Source organism: Arvicola amphibius, chromosome 11 (genome assembly GCF_903992535.2).
Source record: "Arvicola amphibius chromosome 11, mArvAmp1.2, whole genome shotgun sequence".
Taxonomy (NCBI): Eukaryota; Metazoa; Chordata; class Mammalia; order Rodentia; family Cricetidae; genus Arvicola; species Arvicola amphibius.
Window position 1 is genome coordinate 3,431,574 of NC_052057.2, and position 21,813 is coordinate 3,453,386.

Here is a 21,813-nt window from a genome sequence, read left to right on the forward strand (position 1 = left end):
GTACATTTCTTAATTAGTGATAGATGGGAGACCCCAGCCTATTGTGTGTGGGGCTTCACCTGGTGTGGCGGACCTGGTTGTCTTTATAAAGCAAGCTGAGCAAGCCCAAATGAACAGCATCCTCCCATGCCCTTTGGAATAGCTCCCACCTCCAGGCCCCTGTACTGTCTGATTTCTTTCCCTTTAGTGATGGAAGTGTAAGCCAAATAAACCCTTTCCTCCCCAACTTGCTCTCTGGTCATAGTGTTCATCACAGCACAGAAATCCTAAGACAGGGACTAGATATCACTGATTTTGCTTTCTTCTGAGACACGTTAGCTTCTCGGGATGCTGATTTTCTTCCCGATTTGCTGTATTGGTTTATAAAATACATGCTAAGAACTAAAGATAATCAAAATATATAAAGCAGACTAAATATTCTCCTGTACTTCCACTACCTCACCTCACAAAGCCATTGCCATCAATCTGATGCGACTTCATTAATTTTGAGTATCCACTAGCTTACAAAAATGCTTATACATTTTACATAAGTAGTCTTAGTAACCTTGCCCTAATGATCTAGTGTTTCCTTTCAGAGAATACGGAGAAATGTCGGATCACAATCCTAACGCACTAGTCCCGTATGGACAGGACCTCGGGTTAGTGTGAAGGATCAGAGAGCAAGTGTACAATGCGCTCGGGTGCACGCGTCAGATTCTTCCTAGAAAGGAAAGAGGACAAAGGATTCCAGGAGTTTCCGTAGGCCTGGAAAACTACTACACCCAGTGACAGCATGCAGGATGCGACCTGAGAACTTGAAACTGTTCAAATCCAGGGCAGCTTCACTTGGACTCATTTCCTGACTGCACATGAAGAACATACATGAAGAACAACTATAGACATAAACAACAACAAACCCTGCCAAAGCAGCATGTGTTAGGAACAGCAATGACCAATGAGCCATTGTTCCTGACGGCTGCACTTCACTTAGCTGTCTACTTTAGAAATAAACACAGCTGATGGGCACGGGGAGCAGTTTATTGTAAAGTACAAAGCAGCAGTGACTTCCGCATCAACGCCAAGCTAGGAACAGGGGGAGAGCCATGAAGACAGTGCCCACTAAAATCTCTTCCTCTTGATAATCTCTGGTTTCCAGCTGACTGGGTGAGTTTCTTCTGTCTAAAAACAGAACAGTAAACACAGTGTTATTTTATTAGTTTGTTTCCTTCCCACTAGAAGACCTTGTCTTTGCTAACCCACACTACTTGGCAGGGCATGTTTAATGGATCCTGAGGATTTTAAAAACAGCTGACCAACTTCTGGTATTTTCCCATCTAATAAAGAAGGAACAGGTTTATCACACATTCAGTTTGGAGTTGTCACCTCAAAGTGAGATTTCTGTTTAGATATTTCACCACCACCCAGGCTGTGGTTCCAGATTTCATTTCCACACAAGTCTACTATTTGCTACTAAAGTCTATTGTTTTCCCAGTAACTGTCCCGACAAAGAACTGGGTCTAGAAGTAATGTAACAATGGAGCCACCAGCATCACTGAATCACACAGAAGCCACGCTGACCACTGCAGATGACAAATCCCTCAGTACTGTAAGGAGTCTTTCTCTTTCGGCTATCAAGTGAGAAGCCCCACTAAACTGGCGTGGCAGCTCTTTCACTTTAATGGCCTGTAAAAAGCTGGGTGCTGGCTCACACCCAATCCCTGACTGGGGAGGCAGAGGCAGAAGCTTGAGCTACAAAGTGAGTTACAAGCCAGCCAGAGATACAATGTGAAGCCCTGTCTCTACAGAGAACACAATTAGATGAAATCTAAACAAGAAGCAAACATGGAAAGCAGCACTTACCGCGGTCTCGTCCTCTCGGTAAACTTTAATGGTTTTGTCAGCTTCCGCCGTTAGCAACCGGCTTTCCGACTGATCAAAAGCACAAGCAAATATTCCTGACTCACTGTCCAAAGACCCAGGCTGGACGGCTGCATGGACCCGCTGAAAGTTGTAGCCAGTTCTCCAGTCCCAAAGGTGCATGGTGCCATTGTCAGCTGTGAAGGAAAGGCGTGGTTAGGTTTCTATCCCTTCAACAGCTCAGATGACCCAGGAGCTAAACACAACATCAGCGCTACAAAGACAGAACATACACACACTCACTCAAACTCCCTAATAAGGTTTTAGCTACTTTCATTTGTGTTTAATTCATAACATTTGAAATCCAACCAAACACGGGACAATTCCTAGCATAACTCCCTACCTTCATCACATAGGATTCCAGGAGGACTAACATACAACATGCTGCACGGGTTATCAAGACGTCATGAACATCACATGGACCCCAGGCAAGTGAGCACCATCACAACACAGCTGTGACGCTGTAGAACCACACTAGCTCCCCCACTTCAACACAAGGGCAAACAACACACCGTAGAACCCTGCGTACCTCCAGACACAAGTACTCCGTCGGCATTGACTGCCAGCGTGTTAATGATGGCGTTGTGACCGGAGAGATTCTGAATGAAGCCTCCGTCAGGGAACTTCCACTGCTTTATGTTATCTGGAGACCCAGATGCAAATGTGTAACTGGAATAAAGATGGACAGGAGTTCATGGGAAAGTCCACCGCATCACAGAATCTCCCAGACAGACAACTTCAGTGCAAAATCACCAATATCTCTGCTCAGCAATATCAAGGCCCAGCAGCCTTCCAAACAGCGGAAGGCATTTGAAATCCCAGAGTAATGCTTTTATTTCTTCAGTGTTCTACGCTGACCTAGCATAACAAATGTGCACACACAATGAGCAAAAAACCCTATGGCAACCTTGGAGAATGGGACAGAAGGAAAGAGAGGGAGGCTAGAGAAGAGAGAGGAAGGAAAGGAAGGAAACAAGGGACAGTAACGGGAAGGAGGGGGCCCAGCGAGGTGATTGGGGGTGTGGCCTGACCCGAGGACCAGCTGTGACTCGTGCTCCTCTTCCATGCCCCTCCAGTACACTGGCTTCCTCCTTAAGGACGAAACTACCCTGTGTCTGTCTCAGGTGTCACAGGACAGCATATATGCCCAGTCTATGACAAGTAAAGAGCACGTCCAATACCCCGCACGTCCCAAACGTACTCAGCCGGGACCACCCCCTACTGCCCTGCAGGTCTCACATGACTCGGGCTATCTGTCACTATGAGGAGGGACTGCCTCCTGCATTCCACAGAGCATTTCTGTCCAAAAGCAGCACGGGCTGCAGGACTGCACAGCAGCCTGGTCTTGGAGTTTCACTGAGACGGAGACAGGAAGGCTGAGCAGCAAACGCACTTACTGTCGTGGATGTAAGACCACAGCCCTGACAGATTTCTTATGATTGGTCAACGTCACTCTTGTCTTCCCAGCCACCAGATCCCATAATCGTATTGTGGTGTCGTGACTCCCTGTAACGAAGACACGCACAGAGACAGACATGGGCAGAATCCACAAGTTAGAACGCAGTAAACACAGAGTGCTCCTCTGTACACATGCACACACTAATGGAAGCCCCACCACTGAGCGTAATCGTTCTAAACATGCAGTTTTATTTTAAACTAAGTTCCTCTGAAGATGCCCAAACGAGGCACTAGTGAGAAGGCCCAGTGGTTAACAGCAGTTCTTCCTGGCTTTGCTGCTCAGCACCCACACAGTGGTGCACAACCCTGTAACTCAGCTCCAGGGAACCTGACCTCCTTTGTCCTGTGTGGGAACCAGGCACACATGTAATGTACATACATACACTCAGGCCAAACACACATAAAAATTTAAAAGTAAAAAAATAAAATACCCAATCCACTATCAGAAAATATAAAGAGCAAATCAAAGCAATCTGCATTTTATCCTCCAGTGACGGGGGGGGGGGGGGAAACTGGATCTTGTGTCTTAGTGTCTCTAGGTAACAAAGTCAAGTGAAAGGTATTGGGGGCACGGCGTTTTCTAACTTTAACTCTCTGGAACTAGAGTCAGACACTCTAGAATGACACTTGCGGGCATCTAATAGCGGTTTCTAGACAGCTTTACAATGCCTACCACATCCTACGATACATAAAAAAGCACAAGGAGAAAACCCTTGTAATCCTAAACTTCAAACGTCATGACTAAATACAGAGACACTAGAGCACAGCAGGGGAGGGTGGGGAGCCACAGCGCAGACGCGGACTGCAGGGCATCCGGATGAAAAAAAGGGCGGAGAAGCACAGCATACCGGTGATAATCTGTGGTTCTGCAGCTTGGCATCTCACGGTAGCAACTGCATTTGTGTGTCCGGACAACGTGTGCACACTGGCTTTAGTCCTCACGTCCCAGATCTGTGAAAACACAAGCAGGACGGGTGCTCACACCTGAACACCCCATGTCTGCCGGAGCAGCCATCTGGACACAATGAAGAGAACGCACAAACGAGAACAATGATCCTGTGCTTTGGGGAGACAGAGGCCCAGGAGACGGTCAAAGATCAGGATACTGATCTATCAGAGAATTAAACAGCTAGTGGACGACCACTGTGACAGCCCAGGGCCGTGGTCCTCAACCTTCCCAATGCTGCAGCCCTTTAACACAGCTCTTCATGTTGTGCTGACCCCCAAACATAAAATGATTTTTTTTTTTGGTTTTTCGAGACAGGGTTTCTCTGGAACTAGCTCTTGTAGACCAGGCTGGTCTCGAACTCACAGAGATCCGCCTGCCTCTGCCTCCCAAGTGCTGGGATTAAAGACGTGCGCCACCACCGCCCGGCTCATAAAACGATTTTTATTGCTACTTCGTAACCGTAATTTTGCTATTATAAATCATAATGTAAATATTTGATAGGCAGGATGGTCTTAAGTGACCCCTATGAAAGGGCTGGTTAACCACCGAAGGGGCCACGACCCACAGGTTGGGAACCACAGGCTAAGAATTCAAAGCTGTCACAATGTGGGGGCAGGACAACAACAACAGGAAACACAGAACTGAAGCGTGAGATGGAGCAGACACAGAGTCATGAATCCTAAGAGAGACCAGGCTGTTGATAAATCTAGAATCTATTGTTCCTTATGAAAAATAACACGTTTGCATGTGAGAAGACAAAAGCACCTCGAACAAGCACACGGCTACATCTCATTTACCCGTGCAGTGGAATCTCGACTACAAGTCACCAGGACGTCGATTGTGGGATGCAAATCCAGACCATACACTGCACTTAGATGGCCGTGATAGTGCCGTATAACCTGAAGATAAGAGCAGAAACAAAGTTAGAAAGACCACCAGGGGGACCTGGGGATACAGCTCCACAAGAGAGCCAGCCTAGCAGGCAAAAGGCCCCATCAATCCCTGTGTAGACAACGCACAGCGGCTCACGCTGCTTGAGTGCTTTGCTGCGGGCTCACCTTGTTGTATTCAAGATCCCAGCACTTCACTTGCTTGTCTTCTCCACAAGAGAATAAGTAGGGGCTCCTTGTGCTCACAATCACACCACGCACCGTGCTGATGTGCCCAGTCAAAGACAGCTTTAACTTGCCACTAGCCAAGTCCCAAATCTGAAATAAAATAATTGCTTTGCTTTACACTGGTTACCTCCCACCAAAATTCCAAACAGTGACATAACAGTAAATGTATACACATAAAAACTAAGACGCTTTACACTGATTCCTCTCCAAATAACAGCAGGAAAAAGCACACATTCAGACTGGGTATGAGTTTGTACATGGCGACAATGTTGGTACGCCCAATGCATAAGGTTTACTGATGATGAAAATACCAACAATACTGCATTAAATGCACCCGAGGAAAAGTACCAATGACGAAAACGCTCACTCCCACTATCTCTGCACTCAGTCCCAATGCACCCTTCTGACGGCTGTGTGGTCAGCACATGGGCCATACTACCAGCTCACTAACTTTGGAAGAAATGTGCACTTTCCGAACCATTCAGGCTAATATGTGTAGTTACGACAATCTAGCAAACAAAAATACAGCACACCAAAAGCAGTCTGTGTAAAAACCAATGCTGGCTTATCACAATGAAAACCTTTAATGTTGAACAGTAAGGAGCAGGTTATAGAATTACTCGCATAGTCTACCCACTAAAAATACTGAACTTTTCTTAAGAATGGATCTTTAAGTGGCTGGAGAGATGACTCAGAGGTTAAGAGCACTGATTATTCTTCCAGAGGTTCAGTTCCCAGCAACCACATGGTGGCTCACAACCACCTGTAATAAAATCTGGTGCCAGCTTCTGGCCTGCAGGGACACATGCAGGCAGAACATTGCATACATACTATATAAATAAATAAATCTTTTTTTTTAGAAAAGGGTTGATTTTTAAGATAGTGTTATGTGAGTAAAACAAGAGTCAAAATTAAAAAAAAAAAAAGGATTTTTGCCAGACATGGCGATACACACCTTTAATTCCAGCACGAGAGAAGCAGAAGCAGGCGGCTACCTGTGGATTTGAGGTCAGCCTGGTCTACAGAGCTCATTCCAAGATAGCCAGGGCTATACACAGAGACCCCCCCCACCTCAAAAAAGTGACACCAGAGGGAAAACAACAGCCAACTCTTACATACACGGCACAGCAACACAGATCCACACAGACATACTGAAATGCCCTCGTGTGAGGGTCTGTCAGTGCGTGCTGTGTAGTCTAGGCTCTCGGAGTACTTTCCCCTACATCTCCTCAGAGAAGTATGCTTCCATTTTGCAATCACATGATGAAAACTCCGTTCAGTAACAGTTGCAGTAGGCCAACAACATGTTTACAAAACAAGTTTGAACGTCGCTTTGCAAACAGGCATTGCTGCTAGTTCTGACAGTAAATTTTACTGCATGCAGCAATCTTAAAAACAACCTACAACATCAATTCCTCCTAGGAAGTATCGTAAGGAATAGACCCAACACCTTCCTTATTACCTTTATAGTTCTGTCGGCAGAGCCTGTAACGAACCACTGATTGCCGGGTTCCACAGCAATGCACCGAACCCAGCCAAGATGCCCACTGATAACCTAGGGAACAGAAAGGGAAGTGAGCAGACTCATACATACGATAGTTAAAATGCACCGAATTTTAACCACCCCTGCATCATCTTCAAACTATGGTTCTATAAAAATTGACAGTTATATAATTCAGAGAGAGAAAATGAACTTCTTTTCAATGAGAGAAAATGCAAAACTCAGGTCCGTCTACACAGTCAATGGCCTACTACTAGCCAAGAGAAGGCGTGCAATTATCTCAAAATCATCGAGTGAATGATACCACTCTCAAGAAAGAACTACTACTTACTTTCAATTTCATGGCATTTTTTTTTTTTACAAAAAGATGCAAGTATAATAAGAGAAACAAATCAGCAGTTGCCAGGACTACAGAGTATATAACTACAATAGTACACGGTGCTCCGTGAGGCGGTGTCGAGATTACGGCAATGGATACTCAAACCTGCATCTGTGACACTCATCAGACCCGCACATCCAGTATGGAGGACACAGTGTCTGAAAAACAGGTGTGCTGGCTGTCCACGTCCTAGCTCGGATTTAACAGGTGTGCTGGCTGTCCACTTCCTAGCTCATATTTTATCTTTGGACTGATGTATTTTCAGTCATCATTTATTACAGCAGGGATGATCACTGGCCAAAACTTCTAAGGAATCTTCTTCACTGCCACAGAAAATGCTTCTCTTTCTTAATTATCCACTCTCCACATTTAGTACCATCCACCAATACCTTAAACTGCATTTTATTTAAAAACAAAACAAGCCAGAACCCAGATGCACTGGGAAACTGCTCCCGACATCTCAGCATGGTGCCCAAGCCCACCTCCCTCAGGTCACTCCCTAAGTTCCCAAGCTCAGTCCTGGTTGACGGGAAGCCCTTAATGTGCTCCGAGGTAGAAGGAAGAACAGATCCACTTACCCTATAGAGTTTCCACGGTGGGTGCCACTGGGGTTTGGGCATCGTGGGGGCTTTTTTAGCCATTAATGCAGAGTTCTTGGTATTGCCGGCCTCCACGATCATCTAGAGATGGACAGTCACCAGTTACACAACTACCGTGCAGACACATTGGAGGTGCTAAGCCACTCATTCAAAAGTACAAGCCGAAAGAGGATGTATGAAAGGATGTACTAAATGAAGAGGAAGACACCTAAAACACCTTTTCTTAACTTAAAAAAACAAGTATAAAGCTTCACCAGAACTTTCTTTTTAAAAAGAAAGTAAAAACAACTGAAGCAGACATAGTCCTGTGCTCTGAACAGATATCTCTGTGCACTTCAAAACCTAACTGAGCCAACTATTTGTCAACCAACTTTATAAAAAACTTGGTAACCTCCCTTAGTCGCTCCATCTTCTAATAGAGCAACTAAATATTGTTTTAAAATATATACTAGCTGATAAAGGTTCAGCATCCTTAATCCAAAAATTTACTTGCAAATGCTCCAATACCCAAGCCTAATTTAGATTTCAGATTGAGCGTGCAATAGCTAATGTCTATGCTAATATATGCCCACCAGATGTTGAGACCTTACAGCTAAAGACACCACACACCTGGGCTGTAAGACAGAGAAAACAACTTGGGAACTGAAATGGAAACTCTCCCTATTAGCCAACTTTTTCAGAGCTGCAAGGTTCCGCACAGGCTCGCAGAGGAGAAAAGGATCAATGATCCTCCCAGGCTCTGACTCCTATGAACTTCAGTACCAACTGGCGAGGCAAGATGTGGTCATTTGTGTACTAGTGACATAACTGTTAAAGGAGTCACCAACTGCTCTTTGCTTGGATTTGAGGCCTGTTCCACAGCAGGGAACCCACACATGGTACTATAAACCTGGTCAAAAACATACAGCTAGGAAATCCTCTAATACCATCTCCTCTAATGCTCAGTGAACACTGCAGAAGAGGAAGTGGAAAGAAACTAAGAGCCAAAAGTTAAAGGAAGCGCTGAGCGACACCATCTTCTGAGCCTAAAGCCATAGCTGCAGTCTTGCGCTTGCAACAGCTGCACCAGCTGACCCCATCAGCTATGAGCTGTGGACAGAGAGGGGCACATGGGCCTATACAGACTGGTCCCATCAGTAATCAGCTGTGGACAGGGACTACAAACTACTGAGATTTTTAAGAGAGAAGGGGTCATTGTCTTCAAGTGTGTACCTACTGCTGAACCCGCCAAGCTCAAATCGGACAGTTCCAAACCCACGGTCTGCACAGAGCCTGGTTAAACCCATGGGTCACTAAACAAACACAAAGATATGGAAGTGGAGATGGGATCTGTAGAAGGAGGAGGGCTAAGGGGGGAGATGACAGTGATCAGAACGCATTTGTTTACATGGATGGAATGTAACATATATGTCAGTATTCCAAGAAAAAAAATCTAAGATCTAGTCCGAAGCACTCACAGTCCAAGCACATTAAATAAAGAGTGCACAACCTAGAGAATATACCATCAGCATTGCCCCAATCCAAAACTGCATTAAAGCTATAAAATCTGCCCTTAGGCGGTCTGACTGGGCCAAGGGTGCAGCTTAGTTGGGAGACTGCTTGCCTAGCATGAAGATCTGGGCTAATCTCAGTCTGTAATTCAGGAACTCAGCAGGTGGTGGTAGCAGGATCAGGAGTTCAAGGTTAGCTTGACTACACAGGGTCAAGGCTAGCCTGGTCTACCTGAGACCCTATCTTGAAAAAACTTAAATTATATCCTCCCAAGGAGACAAAAATTCTGAGCAGATCCGCTCTGAAATCTGCTTTTGTCTCTGCCAAATGGGCTCCAGCACTGTTTTCAGGGCTATGAGACGCTAAGGACTGATCCCAGGACAGTGTGATTTCAGATCCACGTAAGACTTTTAAAATAAAGGAAAGGAGGGAATCAGGTTCCAAAAGCTAGAATTCTGCAGCTTTTGGACCCAGGAGACTTACAGAGTTCATCGCTGTGGGCTGGGAACGGTCAGAAGCCCCTGGGTGTCGGTACTCACTCCCAGCAGGTCCAGTACGATTTGCATCAGCTCTGCAGAATGGAAAAATCATGAAATAATTACTCAGCACCTCTCTTGTTATGTGTTCTAAACAAGCAAACTTTCTTTTATGACTTCTGTAAGCCAGCTGGGCAAGAACTCAGTTGGTAAAGTGCTTGCTACTGAAAGCACGAGAACCTAAGTTCAAGTCCCCAAACCACTGGAAGGAAGGAAGGAAGGAAGGAAGGAAGGAAGGAAGGAAGGAAGAGCATAGTGACATGTGCTCATGATCCCTGCACTGGGGACAAGGCAGACACTGTCCCAGGGCAGTAAGAAATCCACACAAGTAAAGGGAGGATCAGTGAGATGGTACAGTGTGGGCTAAGGCCTTGCTTAGTCACCTGACTCCAGCCTCAGCCTACAGTAGAAAGAGAACCAACTCGCCAAAGCTGTCCTTCATTTTCACATGAGCACTATGGTGTACACACACACACACACACACACACACACACACACAGGATTCTTTCTAATGGCAGACTGGGAGCAGCTGGCTCCCTAACGCACACACATTAACAAGCAACAACTGCAATGGTGGGAATCTGTCACAGCACAGCAGCCGTACCTGGCCTGATTCGGCAGCGCCACAGCTAAGGACTGTGCGGCTGACTCACTGGGCATTCTCTGGACCTTGGTGTCGGCGGTCAGGGCTACACCTGTTGAAATAGAGCAGTCCTGTCAGTACTGCTGTCGACCGTAACCAAACACAACTGGAGCGGAACACAGTTTCTAAGCAGTGACAGCGTCGTGACAGTCGTGATCCAGTTCAGCTGGTCTGCACTTTTAACTTTCTCACAACGCACACTGGTTAACACCCAGCTCAGATGTGAATACACGTGGCTGGGCATTAAGAGCCATACAAGACTATTTAATAAAGTTAACTTTCTATGATTTTGTTCATGAGCAAATAGCAGTTATTTAAACCTCACACACACACTCACACATACACACGCGCGCGCGCACACACACATTCGTGTTTATTTCAGCCACACTCATGTACGTATCCAGGCACCTACACATTTGTCTAAACAGAAGAGGCAGTGGTGTGGGCCTAGTACAGCCTTGTCACCTACCAGGTCCTGGCGGGTATGGATGTGTACCTGTCACCAGATATTCAACATCTTGTCCTAAAAGAAATAAATTCATTAATAGCATATTTATCTTTATTCACGTATCTTTTAAAATGTATCATCAACATTAACTAGAGTTTTCCTCTTGAACTAAACTGGAGCCGCAGAATCAAGGGAGTTGATCATTTTGCCTATAAGCTCTACCAAAGCAAGAGTGACCACGCATTTCTGTCTAGCCATACTGAGAACACAGGCTGTCCCATTCACTGACGACTACCTGGGCTGTTCTTCAAGGCAAACAGTTTCACGTGGAATACGAGATGCTCTTTGTTCCTTGCAACTTCACCTTCCTGAATTACAGACCAGACACATGGTCTCCCCACAGGTTCGTAATAAACCTCAATGTTTCCCTGGAGACTCCACTGCAGCCTTGTCCACCTCTTAAGAGTCCTGCTACTACATTGTTTTCTAGCAAGGGGTGATCAGCTATGACTCTCAGCTACTACTCTGAAGAGACAAGTCAAAATTTCCACTGTACAAGTTATCAGTCTTCCCTAGTGGGGCACTAAGAAAACATTTTTTTCTATTGTAAAGTTCACATATAAACCTGAGAGTCTTCACCTTGATTGGCAGGATACTGTTTATGGGGATACGACTCTGCCGCGTTCTGAGGTCCCTTCTCCTTAAGGTTCTCTTTTGAAGTGGGCATATGCAAGACAGGACCATACTCATTACGAAGCTTGATTGCCATCTTCCGCTTGTGACTATTTAAAAATCAAAAACACAAAATGCATCTTTAAATACTGAAAATATATTCACCAATGAAATAGTCATATAGCCAGAAAACAAGCACATAAGCAAATACTTTATTCCAGCTCACAGATACAGGATGTTTTCAAGTTAAATAGTATTTTAACAAGCACAAAATTTCAAAATACATTTCCATACCATATATATTTACTTCTTCACATAACCTATCATACAGTATTCACTAAACCCAAGTAGGACCTTAGTTTGCAGCCTAATAAACATAAAGGCTTTTCGATGAGACCTCAAGGGTCCAACTGAACTGAAGGCATAGACAAACTAATATACCTTTAAAAAAATCTTCAAATGTCTAATAGATAACTTTGCTAGTTAACTAACATGTCAGACCCAATGAAAGCACTAAATTAGCTCAGTATTTTAAAGAGAAATATACTTACATTACTAAAAAAAATCCACCTTATGAATTAAATATAAATGCAAATGAAAGAAAAAGCAAAGGACAAAGAAGGGTACTGCACACAACACAATCCCAGACTCAGGCTGGTGAGAACCAAAATATGCTCCTGAAAAGTGTTCATTCCACTAAAGAGCAAAGATGGAGTAGAGGTACCGGCCAATTCCAGTTCACTAAGGATTTCTCTGAGAGAAGAAAGCTGAAAGCACACACGAAGTGATTCATCGAAAATAAAATAACCTACTTTTCTATTGCTGTGACAAACACCATAGCTGAGGCAACATAAAAGAAAGTATTTAACTTGGGGCTCATGGTTCAAGAGGGCTTGAGGCTTTGACTACCCAACTGGGGACCAAGAGAGAGAGCAGGCAGGTGCTGGAGCAGCAGTTGATAGCTTATACCTGACCCACAAGCACGGGAAGGGGGAGCGGGAGCAGGCTAACTGGGAGCAGCCCACCCCGGTGACACACCTCCTCTAACTAAGTCACACCTCGTAATCCTTCTCAAACAGTTCCACCAACTGGAGGCCAAGCATTCAAATACATGATCTCCTTAAAACCAGCACATTGGATATTTCTAGCTCATGACTGACTAATGAGATTTTTACTGTAAAAGATAAGACAACAGAAAAAAGAGTAAACTACTTATAGTCGATTAAAGCCACTGGCTATTGCCCAAGCATCCTGTGAGTGTCTGCACCACTTTACACCTTCAAATGTCACCTTCTCTCTGCGCTCTTCTATCAATCTTAAAATTTAAATACTTCAGCGACTGAAAAGGAACAAAACTTGCCTCTCTTCATCCAAAGGCACAGGTTTTCCATTATCAGCTACAAACATGTCATGGGTCCTCTTCAGTGATCTGAACACCAGTGTGTGTACAGAATGCTTCTGGACCTCCTGCAAAGAAGCCACCAAAATCACACATTGAACCGCAAGTGACCCCCACACCCGCATCAACACTAGAATGTTAAATACACCGAACCGAAGGATGCACGCTCCACACTACCTAACTAGGTGGAGCAGTCAACAGCAAAGATTAGAAAGCTCCTGTCTGGCTGGAGCGCTGGGTAAAGTAACGGAATGAAACCTAGGATAGTAGTTTGTTTAATCCACATTTACTGAGCTTGTACTGTATCTGGCAATGTAGTGTGCTCAAGAAATAACAGACAACAATAAGCAAAATAATGCAAAATAATACCACATTTTGGGAGGTTCTATAAAAATGGGCAACGGAATGAGTCAGACAGAGGAAAAAAAATTGTTAACTGTAATTACGAAAGGTTTATCTGAGGCGATATTTAAGCAGAGGGAGACAGCCTTACATAGGACAGAGGTATGAGCTTTGCAAGCTGAGGGGAAGGCCAATGCAGAGGTGTTCAGGTAATGCCAGAATGGAAGCACAGTTGTGACCGCTGCGGGACTGAGGGCTGTAGCCTACAACGAGGCTTCCAGGCTGGGCAGTGCTGGCGCACTGTTAATCCCAGCACTCGGGCGGGAGGCAGGGGCAGGTAACGCTAGCCTGTTATACAGGAGGAGTTTCAGGAGGCCAGGGCTACACAGAGAAACTCTGTCTCCATTAGCTCCCACCCCAAGAGTGGGCGAGGTTCGGACCTCTGCCACACCTACATTTTTATTCTAGTAACACTGGGCCAGAAAGGAGCTTTAAGCAGTAAAGCAGGACCAATTCACATTTTGTTTACGTTTGTGGTGAGGGCGGCTGAATACAGCTCCTTGTGAAGGAGTGAACGACACTCCTTCAGTGCGTTCGTTAAACACAAGCCCCCCGGAAGCTCATTCATCAGTCCCAGCAAAAGATTCTGGGCCAGACTAGGACTGCAGTAGATCTGGAATGCAGCGGGTGAAATTAAGAAACGTTTGGGAGACGCAAAAACAAACCACAAACAATCAAGCAGGGCAGGCTTTACTCGGGTAAAGTAACAGTCCGCACTGACAGGAGAGTTAGGACCAGCATCCCCCAAGGCCCGCCTCCGAGGACAGCGCCGGCTCCCAGGGACACACACGGACCGCAAGGTTCTCCCTCAGGCTTCCCGCCGACGGAACCTCGGAGCCGGGATGCCATCGGCCTTCCTCTCGCCCCGAGATCCCGGGACCCCCAGTCTCGGCTACACAGCTCCTCTCCCCAGATTCCCAGCACTTGCATCCCGCACGCCCGTAGGCAAAGCACAGCTCCAGAGACAACCGACTCCCTGGCGTGACTTTACCTCCACCATTGTCGCCGCGGCTCAGCCAGCTCCTCCAGCAGCCAAGAAACTCGACGCAGAATTCACCGCCACTATTCTACAGCTCCTTCCGGAGACTGGAGCCCGTCGGCGGAAGTGACGCCACCCGCGCACGCGTATTGGCCGCCCGCCGCAAGGGGAGAGGCCAGGGGCGGGGGGTCTAGCGGCGGGGGCGGGACAGAGGCGGAGTTGAGCGGGAGCTGCGGGGAGGCGCTGGGCGGGGTTTGGGCGGGGATGGGCGGGGTCTCCGGGCAGAGGGGCGGGGCGGAGAGAAGCTGGGCGGAGTCCCCTGCAGCAGCGGAGCGAGCGCGCCAGCTTTGGAGCCCTGCTTAGGGGCGGGACCTGCTCCCGGAAGGAGTTTAAAGCTCCTTCACGCAGGGATCAGAAATGATAGACAAACTTAACGTTTTTACTTTATTTGGCCTGATACTAAAGGATTAAAGTTTTGTCTTTTACCCAGGCATAATCTGTGGTTTATGATCTAGCGTTTTCAAATATTTTTCTGTGTAAAAATAATTGATGTCGTTGGTGTTTGCAATCTTAAATAAGGCATTTTCACTAATAGTTCCTCTTCCTGATCCGTTCACTGATCCGTTCTCACAGAATACGGAGGATACGTTTATGAGCGTGAAAATATAACACAAATATAGCAATATGAATCAATGCTCTCACTCAAATTATTTTTAAATTCATAAGATCATTAGAGTAACGTTTTTACCCGAAGTCGGCCATTTCTAGTGTTTTGTTTTTTGGTTTTGATCCCTAACTTAAGGGCTGACCCATCTCTCTAGCCCGAAAGTAGTCATTTATAAATTTAAATATGAGTTTAGCCTAAGGACCTTATTTTCTGTGAAAGTGGCCAATGGTGGTACACTTTGCAAGAAAATACCATAACTCTAAAACATTTTGAGGATTTAAATAATATTGTAACTTACGTAGAGATAGCAGTAACCATAGAAAAGAGCATTTTAAATCATAATAACACCAAAGAAACGTAAGAAAGACCTTAATGTATCTATGGTAATGTAATGGCTGCCAGACAGCTCTTACTAAATCTGTCAACTTGTAGTCATCTGGAGCATAACTTACAAACAGACTTGTAACAGCAATATACTGAGAAAAAGCACGCTAGATTTTTGCTCTTCTTTCAGCTCTTGAATTATGTCATCCATGTGAAAATTAACAGCAGATTAATAGAGGGCTTAGGTGACCCTATTATCCAGTTCTGGGATCATAACTCATATCATAGGCAGAGTTCCTGTGTTGTGTAGGAACCTGGGTGTTTCTGTTTGACGTAGCCCTTCTCTTATTTTCTTAGGTTTTTGAAGGGATCCAGCATCTGCAGCTGGGGGTGCCAGCACACGCCTTTAATCCTAGCACTTGGAGGCAGAGGCTGGCGGATCTGCCTCCTGTTCAATAATTCAAGGCCCACCTGGTCTACATAGTGAGTTCTGGGATAGTCAGGGCTACACAGAGAAACCCTGTCTCAAAAAACCATAAAGAAAATCAGAAGGTAGAGGCTCATGCCTTTAATTACAGCGCATGGGAGGCCAAGTCAGGCAGATCTCTGAGTCTGAGGCCAACCTGAGTTACAGGGCAGCCGGGACTACATAGAGAAAATAAAACAAAACAGAAAAATAAACAAAAGAAAGGGAAGGGAAGGGAAGGGAAGGGAAGGGAAGGGAAGGGAAGGGAAGGGAAGGGAAGGGAAGAAGTAGGAGGGAGGGAGGGAGGGAGGGAGGGAGGGAGGAAGGAAGGAAGGAAGGAAGGAAGGAAGGAAGGAAGGAAGGAAGGAAGGAAGGAAGGAATTCTGCCTCGGTTAACATCCTGCGCTGCCTTATATGGACGGTAGATGGCACTGTGGTTCTTCACGAGAGTGCAGAGGAATTTTTTTTTTTTTTTTTTTTCCCTTTAAGCCAGCAGGACAAATGTGATAAAAGATGACTGCTGCCTATGTGTGTGTGAAAACACTAATGTGGATTTTAAGGAAAGCCTTTCTTCATTAACCAAGCTGTTCTCGCCCAACAATAAAAATCTTTACTTCCCTTCAAAGAGTGTACCTGGCTTCTGAGCAGTGATAGGCGCGGTGAAGTGGGACCAGGCACTACTGGAAGGACCTAGGGCCTAACAGATTTAACTGGAGAATCAAACAATTAAGCAGAGAAATGTTATCGCTCTTGAGCCGCAGTAGCCGAATCTTCTCTCTGCGGTGCTGCCAAGACTCGAGCCTCTACTTACTTTCTTTGTAGATATCAAGTTGCTTAAGAGACTGGTAGGGTTAGCAAGGGGTAAGGCTAGCACGCCCGCCCTTAACTTAATCACCCATAGTGGCGTCATCCTGACAGGACCACTGAGGTCCCACTCTCACTCCCAAGAGAGTCTCAGGACAACGGAAGCAGAGGGGCATCTTGCTCCTGCTCTTACTCCTGTGATCTGTAGCTGGTCAGAGAAGAAAATGCCCTGTTCTCCCTGCTCCTCGGGTTCCTTATCAGCTACACACTCAAGGGTCAACTAGGTCAGAGACAGTGACCCTCCTATACTTCATCCCTCCGCATGCTCTCTCCTGCTGAGTGTGACAGGCCAACCGGAGGTATCCCAGCCACACTCCTCTCGTGGTTGTGCTGGAAGTTCGCTCTGGCCTCTAACTTTCCAGGGCTAATTTCCCCTGGACCGTTATTCTTAAGCTGTTGCCAAGGAGAGCATGCTAAAAGACTAATACTTGTAAGGCTTCCAATCATGCCTGTGTAGGCAAGCAAGGTCACCGATACGTCTTACCTATGTATTCATGCATGCGTTTATGAGCCCAGTCACCTGACAGATATGAAGTACCTCAGGTGCTGGTGTGTGATACAGGCAATCGTTGCTACTCAGTCCCACCCCCACCCCCTGCTGCTCAGTTCAGAAACCCTTTTCATTTTAAAGATCATTTTCCTTTGGAAGGTTGGTACCAAGTCACTGTGCGAATGCCTTCTCTGACTGTAGGGTTCAGCAAAAAGGTTGCTGTAGCTAATTTCTATTTCTTTTTTATCTTTCCACATGAACTCTGGACCCTTGTCTCTGTTTGCTCACTGAGCTACCTCACTGCCACAAAGGAGGAATTCAAAAATTGCTACTTAGCCCAGATCGCCTTGTGTTATGTAGGCTGGGCCTCGCAGGAACTGAAAAAGTCACAAGAAGAGTGTCTTGATAATTGGGGTTCACAAGTCTCTGTCTTTGGTGCCAGGAAGCTCCTGTGCAGGATGGGTCATGTTTTCTCTGTCACCGATCGACTGCCCTTGACTTACATAACAAGATCAACTAATATGAAAAACACAGTGGTATTGGCTCAGCAAGCAGCACTCCCTTCCCTTCCCACCAATGACGTCAGAATGCAAACACAGCTAAACATTTAGTGTGTGTCTTCTCCTTGAAATGGAATCGTCTGCTTGGAACTGCTAGACAACTCAGGGAGCTGTTTACCTGCCTCTAACTCTAGAGAAAAGAAGATGTTACGAAGTATCACCTACACATCTGTCTAAACAACCATGCCCACACTATCTACCATGCTGAGAAATATGAATGAAAGTTAAGAGGTTAAGAATGAGTATGCCAATCATAGAGACTGTAATAACCATAGATGAGCTGGCCCCAACGGCAGCAGCAACAGACATAAGGTACAGGTAAAACTCTACAGTTTGTACTGGTTTGTCCATGCATTCCATTGGACAGTGCGGTTTAGTGGGCACAGAACACAGCCTGCTGAGTTAGGCAGACTCCGTCAAGTCTGGTACCAGCCTTTGCCACCTCTATGCCTGTAGGTAGCTGAGTTGACCTCTGAGCCTCAATTTCATCATCTTTGGAAGGTGGTGGTTTTAAGAACTGAATAAGAGTAATGAACACCGGCAAGGCACGTATCCACGGAGGCCAGCTCATGTGTTTACTCTGTGATCAGTCGTTGGGATGCCCTTCTTTTTCTGCTCCTCAGTGAATCCCCAGACCGTAGCACGCTACCTGTCCTTTAGAAGGCTCGCAAGCACTGTGTGGAGGATGATTGTTGAATCTCAGAATGCCGGTCTGCGCTGCATGGAGAGGTAGTTGAAGAACTTTCACTTCCGTGTTTTACAAGATCTGCCTCGCACATATATAGAGAGACTAAAAAATGCACAGACTTATACAATGATTAGCACTGCTGCTAGGAGGGGACCTGTCAGAGACCGGAAATATATAGCCATACCATACATCTCAAAACATGATTCATCCTCTTCAAGATCATTCTTTTAAAATCAACAAAAATATAAACATCATGAAGATGTGTTTCTTATATTCGAAGGATATTCTCATATCTCCTTTTGATTAACACACATATACAAACTTGATTTTTCTGTCAGATTGTGTATTTTTTCCAAGAAAAAAATAAAATAAAAAGAATCTCAAAGAATGCTTAAGCATCCTGATAAATAAAGCACAGACTCGGAAAGAGATCAGTGTTTTCTTGTGTCTAAACTCAGACTTTGCTTCTACAGTCTAAGCTAAAAGAACTTGATACACTGTATTATCAAGAGAAGAAATTCAATGTCTCTGTTTCGAAACTTTGTTCCAAACTCAGATCGTTTGCTTTTTCTTCCCAAACTGTAAAGTCTGTGAGATTGTTTCACTTCCCATCCAAACCCAGAAGTGCTTTTGAGCAATGACTTGCGGGAAACGTGAGACTTGTTGACTTTGGACGTCGTTTGATTTAGGTAGGTGGCATAGGTTCTTGATTCTTCTGACTGCCAATGGATGAGCGGGTAACACAGACGTGGTGGTTTATGAGAAATGACAGAAGAAAACAGGCCACATTTACTGTATGGCCACACTAACTGAAAGAGACATATGAAGATTTCACATATGTAAAATTATCAGTTCATGTAAATATAACACAAAATAAGGTATATAGTATAAAATGAAATGTTGACTTGTATTCCATTACTATAATGATAATCTTGATATGGAAACCTTTAATCTATGATATCATAACAGTTTTTAGAATTGATTGAAAAATATAACCATTAAAAAAAAGGCAAAATACAAAAGCCTTAAGGGCAGAAATAGAAGCCAGGACTTTTAATTTTTCTCTGATGTTTGCCTATTACCGCCTAGACAAATGGTTATTTTATAATTCTGATCAACATCTACAAGAAAGGATAGGCACATGATGGTAGACTAACACTTGACTTCAATGGCCTCTTTCAAAAGTGACGTTGTGACCACCACAAGGCATGAACATACATGCATCTCTTTACTGAGATTATAGTTTCCCTGAGCCCTTCCTGCGCAGGCCAAACGGTTTGGTCTGAATCAGACGTTTTTCTTGCACTTTCTTTGTGAGCTCCTGGACCAGTCAGAACACCTTACGAGACCTCTGACGTGGGGCTCTCTTCAGAATGTCCCCATTTCCCATCATTGCCTCTGACTGAATGAACTGAAGAGCCTCGGCGTGTCCGCTTTAGACAGGCAGTGAGGAAGAGCTGTCTGACGGGTAAACAAGGCTTGCTGGGAAGATGTTGCTCAAATGATAAAGCGGTTCAGCCAACAGGTGACCTAAAGGTCAAATATTAACTAACAGGAGGTGACCATTGCTGAAGCCACGCCTGAGAGAGGACCCATTATATATAAGATCGACAGTCTCCCAGCTAAGTCTGCAGGCAAAGGGCAGCTGCTTGGGATTTTCCGAAAACTGAAAACCATGAAGTATCTATGGTTGCTGCTGTTATGTGTTTTCTCAGTTCAAACTCAGGCTGCTGACGATGACTACGATGATGTGGTGATTTTTTTTTATAGATATTATCAATCGCTACTAATATTAGTAATATAAAATTTGGAATTACAATTTTGAGTGAATAGTTGTTTAAATTAAGGTAGCCTTGGTTGTACTTACAAAACTGAATCATTAATTTCAGGGACCTATCTGACTTTCAGCATGTTTCATATCTTTCAAGGTCATATGTTGTTTTCTGGTTTGATCACCTTTATTTTTACAGGGTGAAGGTGGCTTGATTAGTGTGCGATGTGTTTTTCTGTCTTTTCCTAATTCTATGAATTTTCACTTAATTCTTGCAATACATTATTGCAATTATAATGATAATTTTTGAAATTTATAGGTTTTATGATGGTAAAAGATGAGTCTTTTGAAAGGAAAAAATTGGTAGATTGTTTGCTTTTGCTGAGTAATATAACTCCCAAGATTACTGAATATGGGTAAGAATTATGATTTTAAAATCATAAGATGAAGTTTTGGGGTATTTTTCAGATTAAAACATTCTGACAGAGGTAATATTCATTGTCATTATTGATATATAACATAACTTTTTACTTGTAGAAATTTTCTTCCCTGTGTTTTCTTTCTTTTTTTTCTTCCTTCCTCTCTTTCTTTTTGATAGGGCTTCACTTTGTATCTCAGATTGGCCTCAAATTTGTGGCAATCCTCCTGCCTCAGTTTTTTTGGGTTTGTTTTTTTGAAGACAGGCTCTCACTACATAGCTCTGGCTGTTCTGAAACTCTCTAAGATAGACCAGGCTGGCCTCTAATGAACTCATAGTGATCCGCTTGCCTCTAGCCCCTAGGGCTTGGATTCGGTGCACATGCTGCTTGGCTCGGCTCCTTAACTGCGCTGTAGACTTGAGCCATCACACCGGGCCAAGCATTAATTTTGCCAGCTTATTATTCATATCACTCTGACATCATGAAGACGAAGCGTGTTTAAGAAAATAGTGTAATGTTATTACTAACTGTATCATAATGAATTCTACTCTGTGTAGTATATCATCTACAATAGAAACCAGAATACACATTAATATTGCAATGAGCATATTCACTATGGGTCATTTGGATTAAAGGGCATGTAAGAATTCAGATTATCTGAGCATACAAAAAGAAAGAAAATTGTCTGGGTTAGAAAAGAAAATGTAGAAGGTGTGTTTGGGGGACATTTTCATAAGTTACTTCAAAAGCGCTTTCAGATTCTTACTAAATTAACCCTTCAGTTAAGCTCCAGTGTGGGCTTCCCAGTTTTAACTATTTCTGTAAGCGCTCTTTCCCTAGCCTGTGTCCCCATTGGCTTTCTGAGTATTTGTACTTTACCTTCTCTAGTCAAGCCAGACAGCGTCACCTGTGTCCAACGAAAATAAGTAAACAAGTCGGTAGTTTTCTTCTTCATAATTATATTTGCAATCAACAAAAACACATTTCATTAAATTGGTGTTAGAGCAGACAAGCTCTGATTAGGGCTGTGTCTTTAGTATGGAAATGTATACCTTTCATATTATCCTGAATGCTCACACACACACACACACACA

The 21,813-nt window shown here is 44.5% G+C and overlaps 2 protein-coding genes across 2 annotated transcripts in view; one reads left to right on the forward strand and one right to left on the reverse strand.

Annotated features, from left to right (window-relative positions):
* Positions 1-999: 999 nt before the first annotated feature.
* Positions 1,000-14,601, reverse strand: Plrg1 (pleiotropic regulator 1). Its single transcript, XM_038347272.2, has 15 exons — positions 14,483-14,601; positions 13,051-13,157; positions 11,658-11,800; positions 11,040-11,093; positions 10,532-10,622; positions 9,875-9,962; positions 7,880-7,981; positions 6,884-6,976; positions 5,362-5,511; positions 5,101-5,202; positions 4,203-4,305; positions 3,294-3,402; positions 2,426-2,565; positions 1,840-2,033; positions 1,000-1,158 (listed from the first exon to the last, which is right to left on the reverse strand). Exons 1-15 carry the CDS (start codon positions 14,489-14,491, stop codon positions 1,099-1,101), a joined length of 1,545 nt encoding a protein of 514 aa, XP_038203200.1. The 5' UTR covers positions 14,492-14,601; the 3' UTR covers positions 1,000-1,098.
* A 5,524-nt stretch (positions 14,602-20,125) lies between these two features.
* The window catches only part of Fgb (fibrinogen beta chain), a 6,730-nt gene continuing 5,042 nt past the window's right edge, over positions 20,126-21,813 (forward strand). The window contains exon 1 of the mRNA XM_038347273.1: positions 20,126-20,282. Coding sequence (XP_038203201.1) covers positions 20,205-20,282 — 78 coding nt within the window. The 5' untranslated portion in view covers positions 20,126-20,204. The remainder of the gene's footprint in view (positions 20,283-21,813) is intronic.